At 47.2% G+C, this 17,170-nt stretch overlaps 1 protein-coding gene across 6 annotated transcripts in view; it reads right to left on the reverse strand.

Annotated features, from left to right (window-relative positions):
- The window catches only part of PRRC2A (proline rich coiled-coil 2A), a 49,143-nt gene that overhangs the window by 13,102 nt on the left and 18,871 nt on the right, over window positions 1-17,170 (reverse strand). For all 6 annotated transcript variants that reach the window (XM_087923302.1, XM_087923301.1, XM_087923299.1 and 3 more), the window contains exons 4-16: window positions 16,695-16,794; window positions 13,310-13,382; window positions 13,055-13,198; window positions 12,810-12,946; window positions 12,613-12,692; window positions 11,212-11,351; window positions 11,006-11,096; window positions 9,753-9,981; window positions 8,461-8,881; window positions 6,054-6,280; window positions 5,040-5,406; window positions 4,668-4,878; window positions 1,805-3,901 (exon numbers count right to left, since the gene is read on the reverse strand). In XM_087923302.1, coding sequence (XP_087779428.1) covers window positions 1,805-3,901; window positions 4,668-4,878; window positions 5,040-5,406; window positions 6,054-6,280; window positions 8,461-8,881; window positions 9,753-9,981; window positions 11,006-11,096; window positions 11,212-11,351; window positions 12,613-12,692; window positions 12,810-12,946; window positions 13,055-13,198; window positions 13,310-13,382; window positions 16,695-16,794 — 4,317 coding nt within the window. The remainder of the gene's footprint in view (window positions 1-1,804; window positions 3,902-4,667; window positions 4,879-5,039; window positions 5,407-6,053; window positions 6,281-8,460; window positions 8,882-9,752; window positions 9,982-11,005; window positions 11,097-11,211; window positions 11,352-12,612; window positions 12,693-12,809; window positions 12,947-13,054; window positions 13,199-13,309; window positions 13,383-16,694; window positions 16,795-17,170) is intronic.

Below are 17,170 nucleotides of genomic sequence, written 5' to 3' on the forward strand. Positions count from 1 at the left end.
CTTAGCTCAACTGTTCTGTACTAAAGCTGCTTGGTGCTGTGAAATTAAAACTGAAACTGAAACTCTTCTCCTCTGCTTGTGCTTTGCATTTGGAACAGATTTCTTTTCAGGTGGGGAGGGGGGAGTAGAACCCCTTAGCATCAGAGCCTGTTAATAATAATAATAATACATGAAATACGAATGCTCTGATGGTCATTTTGAAAAATCCTTTCTTAGTGAGCACCTAGAAGCCAAGAGGAATATAGGTGGCAAATTTCAAGTTTGTAGCCTTTATGGTTCTGGAGATTTTGTGATGATGCCAGAGTGGTATTTTTTGTGTGTGGTTTTGTGTGTGTGTGTGTGTGTGTGTGTGTGTGTATTGTATATAATTACACTGGAATTTAACCAAGATGGAAAGGGATTGAGGAACAGGCTCCGTAAAAGCGTTCCTAAACAGAGCTGAGCCTTTCCAGCGTGGCTACTTGAACGGGACATGAATTAGTATGTGGTATTTCAGCCACCAGGAATAACCAGGCACAGCAGGTAAGGCCGTCTACCAAAGAATACACTTATATTTACTATGGGAAGACAGGACCAGGGGAGACAGGTGGAATATCAAGAGAGTACACCCTCTGAACACTCTTTGGTTTTGCTCCTGACAGGAGGAGGTGCTTTGCCCACATGATTTGAAGCTTGGTAATCTTGTTGCTTTTTAAATTGCTTTGCAGGAGCATTTGTTACAAGTTAGGTTTTATCCTTCTGCACAATGTAACATTTTAAAGATAAAACTGGTGCAGAAAGTATAAACAAAAATTGCAACTGCAGCTTATTTGAGACCCCACGACTCTCTCTGCCACTAAACCCTTTTCCGATAACCAGGTAAGGTTAGACTGCAACTCCCATCATTCCCGATCAGGGCAATCAGGCTGCCTGGAAATACGGTGGTACCTTGGTACTCAACTGCTCTGTAACTCATCCAATTTGGTACGCGAGGCATTTTGACGCAAAAAAAAATTGTCCCAATGCTCACTTATTTGTTTGATACTCAACACACAAGCTACAACTGGTTGGTGTCGGATGCCGTGTGACTGGCTACATTATTGTTTGGTACTCATTGTTTTTGGTACTCCCTCCTGGAACCAATTAACGATGAATACTGAGGTATCAACATAAGGAGAAATGTAACCAAACAAAACTTAGAACAGCACCTTGGTTGGAAATGGTGGCGGAGGCTATGCTAGCTTAAGTCAGGGGTCCCCAACCACCGGGTCCCGGACCGGTACCGGTCCATGGAACATTTTCTACCGGGCTGCCGGTTTGCTGGGGGCCGCCATCTTGTTTTGATGAGAAAGTGCTTCCGGTGAGCTTTTCCGGGTGGAAAGCGGCATTTGGGTCCTGAAGGAATCCTTGCGCCTTAGTTTCATTGAAGGGGGGGAGCTTCGAACAAAACTAAGGCGCGAGGAATCTTTCAGCACTCAAGGCAAGGCGAGCGGAGCGACCGTCCTGAAGCCCACTGACAAAGGTACAAAGGAGGAGTTGAAGGTGGCGGGGAGAAGCGGGGGACGGCTGGCTGGCCGGTCGCTCGGCTCGCCTTGCCATGCGTGCTGATGCCGGTACCGGGCCGCGGATCATTTTGTGATGCCGGTACTGGGCCGTGGCACAAAAAAGGTTGGGGGCCACTGGCTTAAGTCAACCAGAACACTTCAAATCATAAAGTCATGCCACTCGCCTTGAGTTCCCTTGCTTTTTGCTTTGACTTCTCCTCTCCTCCGCTTCACCTCCCACCCACTCACCCTTCTCAAAGGTTACACCTCCCAGGACTTGCCTGCGATTCTTGGGAGAGGGCCAGCTTCTTTTATCCCCTCCGCTGCGACCGCCGCTGCTCCCTCCACGGCCAGCTTTGCCTCCTCCCCCCGAGCCAGGGTTGGAGCGCCGGTTCTGTCGGTCCATGCCAGGCCGTTGGCTGGAGAAGCTGCGCTTGGACATTTCTTTCTTCTGGGCTAAACTGAGCTCGTTGTTAGAGGGACGCCCCCCGACGGAAGGCACGCCGGAGCAACCCCCCTTCAGGAAGGCAGTGGGGGGAGGTCCGCCTGGCGCCGGCTCTTTCTCCCCACCGCCGCGGCGCTCTGTGAAGTCACTGCTCTCCGAAGCCGTCTCCCACTCCTCATTTGCCTGGTCAGAGTTCTGGTTGGACAAATCCGGAGACTTTGTGCCAGCCACTCTACGGGCAGTTGATTCCTCTGGGACGGGAACAGAAGGCGCCGGGGAGAAAGGCTGGCCTACCACCCTCTGTTCACCGTTGAGTCGGGCGGCGTTCTCCCGCTCCTGTTTCAGCCTCCGGAATCGAGGTGGCTTGTCCTGTTGCTGAGAACGACCATGGCGCCGTCGCCGAGGTGGTCGGTCAAAGCCACGATCAGAGTTGGGGCCAAGGGGAGGCTGCTTAGGGGGCGCTTGAAAACCACCGGTATCCTCTGGGGCCACGGGGGGAGGTCCCGGCGGTGCCTTTTCCTTCACTGAAGATTCCAGAACCGCTTCTTGTTGCTTTTCGGGTTTCTTATTGGGTTGGGGCTTAGATGGAGGGCTCCACCCGCCAGGGGGAGCACGGCCACCTCCTCGGCCACGACGGGAGGGTACACCCCGGGGAGTGAAGACACGGCCACTACGGGCTCCTGGATCCGAGAGGCGTGGGGGCATCTTGTCAGCAAATCGAGGCAAGCCAGGGTGCTGGGAAGGGGGTGCTCCTGTATGAGTCATTGGTGGGCCTCGGTTGCGCTGGCTAGGGGCTGGCTCTTTGGTCATCTCCTTGTCCGAGTGGGCCACATCACTGGCACTCTCGTGGGTCTCGCTTCCTGTCTCAGACCCCCGCTGACGTCGCCGTTTCGGGATCTCTTCGTACTCGGAGCCTTCACTCCGTGTCTCGCTGGTGTTGCGAGGACGGAAATTGGAGCCAGGCCCCGTAGTTTTACCAGGGCCATCATCAAGCCGATAGAAAGGCTCACGGTAGCTACGGAACTCTCGGCTTCTTCCCCGGCCGCCTCGGCCACGCCCACTGTAAGCACCTCGGAAGCCCCGTCCTCGGGCAAAATACTCTCCTCGCCCCCTTGCCCGGCCACGGCCAGCATAGCCCCCACGCTCGTAAGGTCCTTCTCGCCGCCGGCGGCTTGGCGACAGGTTGCCTTGTTGATGCTGCTGCTGCTGCTGCTGCTGCTGCTCTTTGGGTGGCATTACTGTTCCACCATTGACCACTGGCTTGGATTTGTTTTCCTTGCCTGGTTTTGGAGGCTCTTTCGGTAGTTCGGGCTTACTACTCGGTGCCTCTCCACTCTCCTTGGCCTTTCCTCCAGCACGCAGATCGTCAGCTTCATCTTTTATCTCCTTAGGGGGCGGCGGTTTCTTAATGGGTCCAGCTCGGCGTGGAATCTTGTCTCCAGAAAGGTCTTCAATTTTACGGCTACTGCCAGGACGAGGACCCCAACGCGTCTCAGTTTTGGACTCACGCCGTGGCTGCTTATGGAATTCATGCTGCTGCCGCGGTGGCTTTTCCACCCGCCGTATTATCTCCTCTTTAACTGGGATTTCCTCTTTGGGCTGTTCGGGGGGAGGCTTTTTAGCTACTACTGGACGAATGACCAGAGGCTCCACTGATTTGACCTCTTCCGGGAGGTCACGATGGAGCAACTGTGGTTCCTCTTCACTTTTGCGAGATGTTTGGATTTGGGGCTCTGGTCGTCCATTTCTGTTCACTTCCGCTGGTGCTGCCAGAGGCATGCTAGCTTGCCAGGGCCCTCCTGGCCGTGGGGGCTCATCCATTGGGAAACGATGCAACGGTGCAGGGTTGCCGTTTTCTGAGAAACCCTGGTAGTTCCCCATGTATGGCTGAGGGGTGACAGCATCACGGAGGCGAACAGGTGGGGTCTCGCTCCTGAAAAAAGACATCAAGTGTATGTTTTATTACGGAAGTCAACAAGTGGTTGATTTCTGTAATAAAAGTAGTATTCAGTAGTACACGATAAGCTGTTCTAAACTCAATTGTAAAAAAATTCAATTTTTGTAACAGAATTGTCAATGTCTTGCCTGAGCCAGCTGACCAGCCATCAACTTTTTTTGAGTTTCAATTTTAGCTTAATTTCTGTGGATCTCACTCCATTTTTAAAAGATCCCTATGGGAACACACATAAGTGCACTGGCATGCCTATCACCCTGTCAAAAGTTTTCTTATTTTGTTTGGTCAAATTTGTAATTTTCATTTGACAAATTAAAAAATAAAATTAAAAAGGCAGCCCTAAACTGTGACAACTGCCGTCCTCTGTCTTCTCACCAACTCTCCAGTTTCATGCAAGAGGCATAAGGAAGCGCAACTGAGATACAAAAAGCGATGTCTTTGGGGATGAGGCATACAAGCGTAAATTTCCCTCATCAGTCAAAAGAATCATGTTTCCTGATGTGGTTCCAATAACAAAAACAGTAAGTTACTGCACAAGACAGGATTCTTAATTTATCCATTTCCTCATTCCTGAATCCAAGCAGCCCAAAAATCTTCTAAAGCTGGGGTGTCAAACTCGTGTTCTCACGTGATGTATGATGACTCCGCCCCCCCTTTGCTAAACTGGGCTTGGGCGTGGCCAGCACATGACATATCCATCCCATTGGCCGCCAAGTTTGACAGACCTGTTCTAAAGGTTCCTTACCTTAAGCCTTTCTCCTCTTCCTCCTGCTGCCGAAGAGATGCTGTTGGAGGCCGTGAGTCAACACTAGAAGGGGCATTGGTGAAGACATCTCCAGGCCAGGCTAGCTTGGGATCAACAGGTGGGGTGCCACGCTCTCGAAGGATGGGAGGATGGCGGTCAAACTGCTCTGAGTTGGAGCCTCCGCTGTCTGATCGCTCACGGGGTAGAAGACCTGATGGGAGAGAAAGGGTAGCACGTGTACAGATCTAATTCCCTGTGCAATCTTCCAAACCAGCGGTCTCCAATCTTTCTGGCTTTGCTGACTGTGCCCCCGTTTAAATCCATCTTTCGTCGGCTGGCCCACAAATGAACATTGGTTTCAACGATACATACCAGAGGGGTGTACACCAGGAGGATAAAAATCCATAGGGGGCCGGCCCTGCATTATGCGTGGGTCCATGTAAGGCGGGATCATCATCCAGCGAGGATCAAAGTTTATCTGAGGCATTGGCGGAGGCCGCCCAATGGAGCCTGGATAGATGCCTTTGGGTGGAGCCTGCTGTGCCTGAGGGGGTGCCGAGGGCTGCTGCTGTCCAGGTGGCCCCGCCTGAGGATGGACGTTGCCCGAGGGGCCCAGAGGGGCCAGAGGAACACCTGCTGCCTGTTGCTGGGTAGAGGAAGACAATGGAGGCTGGACCTGGCTTTGTTGCTGTTGCTGCTGCTGCTGCTGCCACTGCTGCTGCTGTTTCAGCAATTGCTCCTGGGAGGGTAACGAGAGCATCTTTTACTACACAGCAAATTCAAACAACTGCTCCTAACCAGAGCCTGTCAGATCTGCCAACAAACCGCTTCACAGCCCAGCTTCGCTTCAGTTTGATGGCAGCCTGCCATATACTGTGGGGAGGAAGGAATGGGAGGATATAGGCGGGGGAGGGGAGGGGGGGGGAACGATAGGAACCAGAAGTGCCAACCAGAGACAACGGTTGAGAGATCCAAGGACACCCGTCTGGGAAAGAAAGAAAGCCCATAAGCCCACAAAGAGGAATGCCAAAATGTGAAAAACACCTAGTTTGAACCTTATTGGGCACCACTAAGACGACCAAGGGGAGGTGGGCTTGGGAGGAGGAAAAATGACTGTGCTTCTGTGGGAATTCCTCAGATCTGGCTTTGCTACGCTGTAACCGCTTAGGTAAAAGTTATACCTTTCACTACACATGGAGTCGAGGGTCTTTCTTTTCTAAATGCCTAAGCTGGAACGGGTCTGACGCAGCTCTTGCTTGCACAAGCAACTGCTAGATAGGGTGTTTCGGCAGCTGTGGGGACATCAGCAGGTACCAAATCCTTAATCAGACCTCGACCTAAACCAGGACTACTGGGCTGTTTCTTCTCAGACACCTCCTACTTTACCTGCTGTTGCCGCTGGAATCGAGGTGGTAAGGACTTCTGATATTTGGAATAGCCAAGGGTCTGAGCCGGAATGGGCTGGCGAGTTGGGAGAACCATTTCTCCCTTGGGCTCCACCTTGGCAGAGATGGGCACCGCTGGAAGGACGGGTCCAGGCAAGGCTGGTTGCTCTTCCCTCACTTCTGGGATTTCCTTGGGAGGAGGGGGCGGAGGCAGAGGGGGTTCAGCGACTGTGGAACAAGACAGAACAGGAAAGACAGAAAATAAGTGGCAGAGTCCCATGTAAGTCCCATCTGTAACCAGTGACGGTGAACCTATGACACACATCGTAGGCGACACGAACAGTCATTTTGGGGGACACGCCAAGCCTCTGGACCCTCTGGAAGTAACGCCGAGTCATGCTCTTGTGTGGAGCTTCCAAAAAGTACTTATGAATGGAGTATGCTTTCCTCTTCCTCCTTCTGGAGTTACTAAATCACTCAAGAGCATTCTCTGGTTTTGTGATGCCTTTGAAAAATATTCTGTAAAAATGTATTTAATAAATTTAAATAATTTAATTCCAATTGCTATTTTGTTATGAATTGTTTCTCTTTTATCAGGGTGTAGGTTGAGGGGGGTATGACACACCAGCAGACTCAAGCATGTTCTGAATTTTTGACCGCTGAGCCCAAAAGGTTCATCATTGATGCATCAATCGTCTATCGATTGCAGGATGAAGGCCTCTTCCACATGTTTCCAACCACTGCCACTGATCTATAAGATCCTTAAAAGCTCATCTTTCTGAATGTATCTTTCTCTCTGCGCTTAGGCTCTGACGTCTCAAAATCTACCAAGAAGGAACTTTTCAACATACCTTTCTCACTTGTTAAAAAACAAATAAGATTTCCCTCCCTGTATTGACGTTAAGATGAACTCTTTTACTCCTGCATTGCTTTTCATTTAAATCTTTCTTGATCAGTATCCAGAGGTTTGCAAAGTGACCATTTGATGTTATATTTTTAATTCAATACCTTGTGGTGCAGGATAGTTTGTGAGTTTCCAAATTAAGTAAAATGTAATCCTGTTCCCTCAGATTGCAACTGCCCAGCGCGGCCAGAAATAGGTCATAAATTGGCTTTTGGAGGGGTCTTTTTTTTTTATATTTGGGGAGAATTCATATGCAGAAAGAGAGAGCATCGGGAAGAAAAAAACAGACCCTTCTCCTCAAGTCAGTAATGTACTTACAATCAAAATCTGAGAGACCTTTCCTATTTCTTTTCTCCATTTCTGAGCAAACAACATAAAAAGATTGATTGATAATGCCTTCTGTTATGTCCTTGCCTAACTAGCAGCTCCAAAGAACTGCAAAAGATTCTGAGGGCCTCTTCTACAGTAGTCTAACCCAAAAGCTCTATGGGCATTTAAAAAACAAAAGCACAGTCCTGTTAGCTGGGAATGGTGGAGAATGTAGTCTAAAGATGCCAGTTTGTAGATATAGCTATTCTGGAACATGCTTTCAGCTGATGTGGGCCGAGGCCTGTTGAGCCCTCTTGCTTATGGAAATTAACAGTGAATGGGTTCTCCAGCTTAGCCAATGATCTCCTGCAAGAGGGAGAGAACGGGAGCTGCTGGGAAGATGGGGGTCAGGGAGGCAATGAGATATGCTGCTGTACTGCAATATCAGGGGCAGCGAAGGGGTTGAAGGAAAGACTGGAGGATGGAGAACGGTCAGTGGCTAGATCATTACGGGAGGGGCTGTTGAGGTGGAAAGAGAGAGCATAGATGACGGGCACCAGCCTTGCTCTATTCACCCTGCCTGGATTTTACTTAATCTGAAACTTAAATCAATTCAAATATTCCAAATGTTATTTCTACTGATTCAAACCAAGGACTGTTGAACTAAGTTTCCAGTTTGAAAAAGAACAGTAATAATGAATGTATTATGTAAAGATACAGATTAAAATACAAAATGCCATGGTCATTTTTAAAAAGAAAAAATCACACACACACACAAAAACACCAAAAAAAAAAAAGCCTTTAAAAGGCATTATGTACATATAACATCCTCCCTAGTGGAAAGCTGATTAATATAATAGAGCAATGTTGGTTTCCCAGCCCTCGCTAAACAGGTCAAAAATACTTTTAAACTGTTAAGCTACTGAATACTTACAAATTGTTAGCCCATCGTCTATAAACTGTATTAATAACAAAGTGGTTAACAGGAAAAAAAACCCAGTAATAATGAATGTATGTATTATTATGTAAAGATATAAAATTAATAAAAATTGTTAACAGTAATAAGAGAAAGACACAGTTGAAATTCCCAAACCATGTTGTCCCTTTTTTGCATTTGAAGGACATTATAGTTTCACTGACTTTTGGCTAGTCTCTCAGATATACTTTTCTAATGCTAATATGAAGAAAAACTTACCAAGAGTGGTTGAATCCAAACTGCTCCCATTGCTGCTGTTGCCGCTGACACTGCCACCACTGACACTGGCAGCCGCGTTGTGAGGTTTGTTAGCCAAAACCAGCTCCTCTTTTTTTTCTTCTGGGGAGCCCGGGGCAGCCAATGGATTGGGGGGCACTGGGGTGGGAGGGGGAGGAGGAGCAGGGGGCTCTTTGGGAGGTTCCGGCTTCAGACGCTTATCGGGGGCGCCAAATTTCTCGTCCAGTCGCTTGAGCTTCTCGGCGCAGGCGGCTCGCCGTTCCTCTTGCATGCGCCGCTCCTCCTCCTCCCTCCGACGTCGGGCCCGCTCCACCGCAGCAGAAATCTCCGACGAGGATTGCTTTCGGCGCTGGCGCCAAGCTTCATCCTCATCCTCAGGAGGAAGTGGCCGCAGTGAGCGGTCCTGGAGGGAAGAAACGGGCTTGGCTCAAAGCTGCTCCCTCAATGAAATTGCATTTTGAGGGAGCAGAAGGGATCTTTCCCGATTTAAGCACTGCAGTGGGAATTCAAAGGTCGGAGGTTTTCACATGCAAGTCACTTAAGACCCTCACCATTCTGTTTATGGGAAAGCAGCCCGTTTTTGCACAATAAAACAGCAATAAACTACAGGTACTCCTCAACATGTCACAGGTTGCTTAGTGACTGAACTTATGGTGCATGCCTCAAAACCTGGATTCGAATCTATGATGGCTGCCCCACCCACCCCGGTCACATGACTGCATTTTGGGCACTCAGAAATCTGACAACGGATACTGCCCTTTGCAGCTTCCTGTGGTCATCAGACTGCAATTTACGTTTTTTTGCTGGAAACTGGCGTTTATTTCCAGGTCTCAGAAGGAAAAAAAAAAGTCCATTGTAGACCATGGGTTCACTTTACAATTGTGGCGTTCACTTAATGAGCAAGAAGTATTAAAATTGGGTGTGGTCATGTGATAACCCACTTAATAAAGGCATGACTTACAACCACAATTCTAGGCTCAGTTACAGCTGTAAGTCGAGGACTCTGTATAGCTTCCTTTCCTTAGTCATTTTCTCATACTTTACACCAGAGGCATCAAACTCGTGTTGTCACAGTGTCATCACGTGACGTATCATGAATTCCCCCCCCCCTTCGTTAAACCAGGCATCGGCATTGCCAGCGCGTGACGTATCTGGCCTGCAGGGCGCGAGTTTGACACCCCGCTTTACACCCTTCGGTTTAAGGCAGAAGCCTGATCCGCTCTTATGTTCTTAAATCCCTAGAGTGGCAATGGCCAAACCCTCCACAGACTCACCGGGAAATCGTTGGGCTGCCCCCAGTTGCCCCTGTTTGGAGGTGGAGGTGGTGGAGGCGGTGGCGGGCGGATGGCCGGGGAAGGTGGCGGCACGTCTTTGGCGCCCTCTGGGGGACGCGTGTTTTCAGTCCAGGCTGTTTTCACAAGAGATTGTTCCTCTTTGGGAGTTCCAGCCTTCTTTGTCTCAGTGCCTGAGGACTGGCTTTCGGGACCAGAAGTTTCATCATTACTACAAAGAGATAAGAGGGAAGAGTAAAAACAAGAGCTTTGGAGATTGTGTGCACACCGGGTCTGTCTGCTTTAATGAAAAAAAAATAGCAGCGGTGAGATGATAGCAGTCTTCCATTATCTCAGGGATGCCTCAAAGGAGTCAAGCTCTTCTCCAAAGCACCTGAGGGCAGGACAAGAAGCAATGGGGGGAAACTAATCAAGGAGAGAAGGAACCTAGACACAAAGAGTCCTCACTTAAGTGACCGTTTGAAGGTACCACTGAAAAAAGGGACTTAGGACTGTTTCTCACACAGATGACCTTTGTAGCATCCTCATGGTCATGCGATTGGCATTTGGATGCTTGGTAACTGACTCAATATTCATGACGTTTGCAGCCTTCTGGGGTCATGTGATCTGACAAGCAAAGTCAATGGGGTAGTCAGATTCACTTAACAACTGTGTTACTAATAGCAACAGCAGTGATTCACTTAATGTGGCAAGAAAAGTCGTGAACTGGGGCAAAGCTCACTTAACGGCTTTCTCACATAGCAACATAAATTTTGGGCTCAATTGTGGTCATAAGCTGAGGACTGCCTGTATAGGGAGAAATTTTCAGGCAGCGAGGACACTTAATCAGTGAAACAGCTTGCCTTTGGGAGTTGTGGGAGCTTCATCACTGGAGGTTTTTTAAGAGGAGACTGGAGAACCAGTTGTCTGGAATTGTATAGGGTCTCCTGCTTGAGCAGGGGGGTTGGACTAGTTGACCTCCAAGCCCCCTTCCCGCTCTGGTTATTCTGTTTGCAGTTGGGATAATCAGCAATAAGAGGAGCTTTGACTCAAGTGCTCTTGAAATGCAGCCACCTGGGAATGATTCTCCTTGGCTCTTGCACACCTGTGGGCTGCATTTCCAGAGTGTCACATTTGAGCAGAGGTACTTTAAAAACAAAACAAAACACCTCCTTTCCTACATCTCCTCCTAACCCAGGAGCCAAGTTCATGGGAAAAATCCCATGCACTCAGTTACCGCACTGCCCCATTCCTACCGGGTTTCGGTAATATCTTCATCGGACTCTTTCCCGTCTTCTTCATCACTGAATTTTAGCTTTTCAGTGTAGTCCACTTCTTCATGGGCTCCTGGTGAGAGAGGAGGGGAGTGATCAGGAGATCGAAGTGCCAGCACCCTTGGAGGGCTGGAAAGAAATGGTCGCATAACCCAGCAACTGTTATGTGATCCTTCCTGCCAGTTTACCTGCCCAGCCATCATCATTTTCCTGGTCCAACTCATCAAATTCTTTCAGGTCGTCCTGCTTCAGGACGGGAGGACGGCTTACAGGTTCCGAGGTGCGCAACTGAGGTTGTGCGGGGCGAGGCCCAGGGAGCCGCTGGAACCTGAGAAGGAAAGAAACAGCAAGAGAGTTTAAACGCCACTTTATGCTACTGGCTAACCAAGAGGCATCTTAAATCCAGGAGTCAATGGGTATCCAAAAATATCTGAGTTCAGATGTTCTCCAGCCCACATAGTGGAGAGGCAACCCATATTCATTTCTCGTGCGTGAGCCCACCAGACCAATTGCAGCCAGGCTTTGAGTAAAACTGTAAATTCTACCGAGTTAGAATTTACCTGCGATACCCATTTAAGTGTTGGTTAATGAGCCGTGTTAATTCTTTTATCTGAATGTGAATACTGGGAGCAAACTAAGAAATGAGAGAAGTGTGTTTCCTTAATCCAATCCAGTATTTTTCTAGGACTACCGTATTTCCCCATGTATAAGCACCCCCTTTGTATAAGCCACCCCCCCAATTTTTGGACTGTGAAGTTTTGAAAAAAATATTTTATTAGAGAAACAAGTTATGAAGAAAGAAAATTTACAAAGAAACAAAATTCGACGTCTAGATCTACAACTTCGGTCATGACGCCGAAAGCGGTGCGGGCGACGCTAGCAATCTACACATCGGAATGAGAGTAGGAACGAAGCATTCAGGCCGATGCCTAGCATATGCATTTCTATCGCGTACTCGCACTCGTAATCGTATCATCACGTACAATTTTTACAAAAAAGTATAGCATACTGCTGGAAAACCAGTTTATTCCTACTTTATTATTTTATGCATTTTTCACGTATAAAAAGTGTACCTGCTTTGTATATGCCACCCCCCTACTTTTTGGGCTTGAAAATTTTGGAAAAAAGGGGTGGCTTATACATGGGGAAATACGGTATATGGCAGATGTGAGCCCACAAAAGGGGTAACTCATTTAACGAAGCGCCCACAGATCGAATAAGTAGCCCTGGGCCAGTATCCTCTGAAATAGCCCTTTTTATTGTGGATCTCAATAGCTGGGCATCCCTTTCACTTCTTTATTAGCAACCATATCTTAGCTTTCTTCTGTTTAAAAGATACAAACTTTATAATATCATCATCTTCATCTGCCTTTAACTATTCTGGAAATTTAAAATAACAATCAAATGATCTAAACAGTTTCAGAGTCTCTTTATTAGACCATAATATTATACCACAAAAAAATAAAATAAAATAAATCGAACATTTCACTTTTGCTTCTGCTAGAGAGCAGATATCCTCCTCAAGCCACATTCATTAACCCCTAATTCAATTCCCTTCACTCACAACCCTCCCAAAATCTCTGATTTACCTCTGTGCCTCTGCTGTGGGGTAGCGGTAAGGTCCCTGTGGCCCATACGGAGGTGGGAACGGGAGATATGGGGGATACATCTGCAATTGAGCAGAGAAGAAATCCATTACTGGGAAATTCCCCCCCTCCCCAAAAGCTTTCTAATGAAGCAAAAAAAAAAAGAAAAAAAAGCTCATCTTCTTCCACAATATACTTACAAATGGCGGCATCATCCCCCGATAGGGAGGGAATTGAGGCGGGATGCTGGGCTGCATGCTGACACCAGCCCGTCCATCCTCAGGCACCAGCTCCCCATCGGTGCCCCGCCCACCTCCATCCCGCCAGCTGGTTGCGTCTGCAAGAGAGTTATCGGAGGAAGCAAATAAGTGCGGGAGAATGGGGAAGAGAGCCTCTCGAATGATTTACCCAGAGGTCGATGCCTCGGAAGCCACTGTCAACTTACTCTGGGGGCGGAGGTTTGGTCCGGGCCCATACGACGCATCGGTAGTGTCCTTTTCTTTGCCAGCTTTGTCCTGGTCGCCAGCCGCCTGCAGGGTCGGAAATTCCTCGCGAGAGAATCGCGACAGTAGGCTTGATCCCTTTCCACCTTGACATCAGAGAAAGACCGTGGAGTCTCTTGGCAAGATGGCTCCATCTTGCAGAAAAACATGGGGGTGTTTTTAACTTGCATAAATTGAAGGGGGGGGGGGGGACTTACCATCTCCTTGTGCTCCATGGGTAACGCTGGCCTGTGCCCAGGACTTTACCCCGCTTGCTACTGTAGGGGGATTCTGAAAGGAGGAGACAGGAGGAGAAATATTAACGACAAAAATATTCCGAGGGCCTCCAATTAATTATTCAGGGGTCTCAACAGTGCAAGTAACTAGAGATCCCAGTACCTGGGCCATTTTTTTGGTAAAATGTCAGTTTAATGATGGACATCAATTGCCGTATCACTAGCTAAACATGGGATTTCAAGAGTTCAGGATTTATTGGTTAGGAAAGGCGGATCTAGAAGTTCACACTAGTTCCTTCAAGTTAATAAATTTTCTAAGATCATGGCTACATGTAAAATTGACGTGCTGAAAAAAAATACTTCTCAAAGGATGCAAGTTAGAAGCATCCAGGAGTTGTTACTCAATCATTCTTGCGTCTTGCAATCGGGACTGAGAAACTCATAGGCATGAATGTTGTTTAGACACGACACTAAACTATGTTCACCTTTAACAAAAGATTCAGGCTCGTGAGCAACTTCTTCATTCTTCGGGGCTCACAAAGATCAGAAGCTTTTGTCTGGCAAATCATAGGCAAGCATTTATATGTAACGAGGCGCTAAAATGTTTTGGATGGTGTAAGGGTGCAAAGAAGGCTCGTTATTGCTCAATACTACACATGAATCAGGGTGCTATGATTTGTCCACACTGCTGCCACCTCCAGCATAAATTACTGCAACGTGTTCTACGTGGCGGGGCTGCCTCTGAAGCAGACTCAGCAGCTACACTTGGGACTGAATGGTGCAGCTCCTCTTTTGGCAGGCAACGCTTGCGATATGCACACCGAGTGTGGCTGCGGTTCCCTGTACTGCTTTCCAACGGGCTTCCAGGTCCATATATGAGGCTTATGCACATGCCCTGCGGGTGATTCAGGAATCAAGAGAGAGTAAAAGGCTCTGGAAAAAATATCTTTCCCGAGGTGGTGCCTGTGCTTCTGATCATTTGGGCAGCTGTTATAATACAGCTTGTTTGGACAGCTTTGAGGGGCGACCTCTTGTTTATTGTGTGCATAACCACAACAATAACGTTGTTTGGGTTATGAACTTAATGCTAATCCACAACAGAAAGCAGTATGGGCCTTTTGCTGTGTGGTATCTTTAGATATTTGAAATGTGTTCTCTAGCCACCCTTTTCACTCATCTTTTCAAAGCAAAACATTAAACATCTCTCTTCATGGAAAAGTTCATCTTCACAAAAAAAAAGCCTCCCGGGAATTAGTGGCAACCATTTTTGTATTACAGGTAGTCCTTGATTTATGACAATGGAGTCCAAAATGTCTGTTGTTAAACGAGACATCTGTGAAGTGAATTCTGCCCCATTTTACGACCTTTCTTGCTTCAGTTGTTAAGTGAATCACTGCAGTCGGTAAGCTAGTATAACCTGCTTGTTAAATGAATCTGGCTGCCCCGTTGAATTTGCTTCTCGGAACGTCACAAAAGGGGATCACATGACCCCGGGAGACTGCAACCGTCATAAATAAAAACCAGCTGCCAAGCACCTGAATTTTGGTCACATGACCACATAGATGCTGGAAAGGTTGCAATTGTGAAAAACGGTCATGTCACTTTTTTCAGTGCTGCCTTTAAATGTGAACAGTCACTAAGTGGACTGTTGCAAGCTGAGGACTGCTTGTAATGCCAAGCAATGACAGCAGAAACCAAAGTTACTTGAAAGAATCTCCCTTTGTCTTGAGATTTCTTTCGCACACAGAACTATCCCTTACCATCGTTCTGGACGGATTAAAATCCACTTTTCTGTAATTCAGTATGCAGTTTGGAATACTTAAGTTTTAGTTACCCGTTTAAAATCAAGAACTTCAGCACTTCCCTCACTATCCTTACTACTTGCTCTTTCCATGATTGTCTTTTTGAAACAGAGCTAGACCATTACTTATTTTCAAAATGCTTATAGAAGTTGATGTAGTAGTGTGACTCATGAACTAAGCCATCAGCCATATATTGCAATTCACAAAGTGTGTGCTGGTAAACGTGCTATGCTATGCCATACTTGCTATCCTTACTGGGATTCCTAGGGTTCAAAAATAAGCTAGTTTAAACTGGTATGATCACAGTTTCGATCAGCCTGTCATTCAGTTGGATCAACATTTGCTTCCAGTTTACATAATTTACTTCCAGAAATTGCCCCCCCCCCTCCACAGTGAGAATAGCATTCATTTGGAGCTGATCACATAAGCCATAGAGGACAACAAACATTGGAGAAATCTTGTTTTGCCAGGTTAGGTTCCTCAACTGGTCAATTTGGTACATTCTTTGCGTTGCATTACCTCTCCAGTCAGTTATAGCAGAGCTAGCTTTTGGATACAAAAAAGACTCAGGGAAATCTTCTACAGGCTCCAAGGATCGGCTGAGAGTTGAAGCCCAAAGAGAGCCCGTGTAAAGGTAGAATGCGGATGTGCACCCTGCCAAAACTTATATTCAAGTCTTTAGGAAGGCAGATGTTGCAGGAACTGCTTTCAATCCAGTCTTGGCCCAAGTCTCCCCACCCCCAACCGGACATAACTGCTTCTGTCCAGAGTCCATACGGAGAGTGTGGTAAGGACAGCCGAGAAGGTTATAAGAAGCTTGCTTCCTGTTATTCAGGATAGTGCTTGTAAGTGCTAAGAGCTCAAAGACCTCACAGGCCTACGTCATGGTCTGTTTCTGGGAGGAGGTTTCGAAGCATTTCTAGCAGGACCACCAGATTCTGTAACAGCTTTGTTCCTTATGCCATCCGTCCGGTAAACTCGCAAGATTCGTTTTTCTCGCCATGCACATGCATACATCCGGACGAGACTATGTTGTTTCTGCGTGTCATATATGTGGGTATATGCCTAATTTATTTACTTCTTTCTTTTGTCATGGTTGTGTAGTATATATATTGGAAGTGGTGACCCTTTGAGAGCTGTCCGCAACGACATTTTATTTTTAATGTATGCTGATAAAAGTGTACATTTAAAGTGACAATTAAGTTTTTCTAAGTCTTCCCAGGAAAGGAAGGGTAGTTGTATGGTGGACCACCAAAAAGAGGGGCAGCTGATACATCAAAGATGGACAGAGTGAGGAATAATTAGTAAGAGAGCACAGACTAGAGCTAGAAATTCCAGATTCCTTCCTTTCTTTTTCTTTCTTTCTTTCTTTCTTTCTTTCTTTCTTTCTTTCTTTCTTTCTTTCTTTCTTTCTTTCTTTCTTTCTTTCTTTCTTTCTTTCTTTCTTTCTGATGGGTGGTGGTGGCAGGTGTAGGTTACAACTAGATAGACACAACTGTCCAGGTGAAAAAAAAAAGATAACCTGGCTGAGTACTTCCAATCTCCTATTCTTGCCCCAAATTTACCTCGGGGGCTGTTGGGGGTCGTTTCGGTTGGTTTGAGGCAGACGTCTGTGTAGCCGGCGGTGACTGCGATTCCGGCGGCTGAGTTGTCGAGGCATCGGTACTAGAGGCAATGAAAAAAAAAGGTTAAAACAGTGTAAGCTTGGCAAAATGCGCGCACAGATGCCCCAATTATACAATGTCCTACCAGTCAATGACTATTTCAGCTTCAACCACAATACAAGAGCCACAACAGATACAAACTCAATGTAAACCGCTTCAAACTCGATTGCAGAAAGTATGACTTCAAGCAACAGAGGGGTCAATGCCTGGAATGCACTACCTGACTCTGTTGTTACATCCTCTAACCCGCCACTCTTTTAACCTCAAACTATGCACTACTGACCTCACCCCATTCCTAAGAGGTCTGTAAGGGGTGTACATAAGTGCACCATCGTGCCTACCGTCCCTGTCCTATTGCCCCCACTTATTCGTACCTA

The sequence above is a fragment of the Pseudonaja textilis genome, chromosome 2 (genome assembly GCF_049901715.1).
Source record: "Pseudonaja textilis isolate UNSWEBS1 chromosome 2, rPseTex1.2, whole genome shotgun sequence".
In the NCBI taxonomy this organism is placed as follows: Eukaryota; Metazoa; Chordata; class Lepidosauria; order Squamata; family Elapidae; genus Pseudonaja; species Pseudonaja textilis.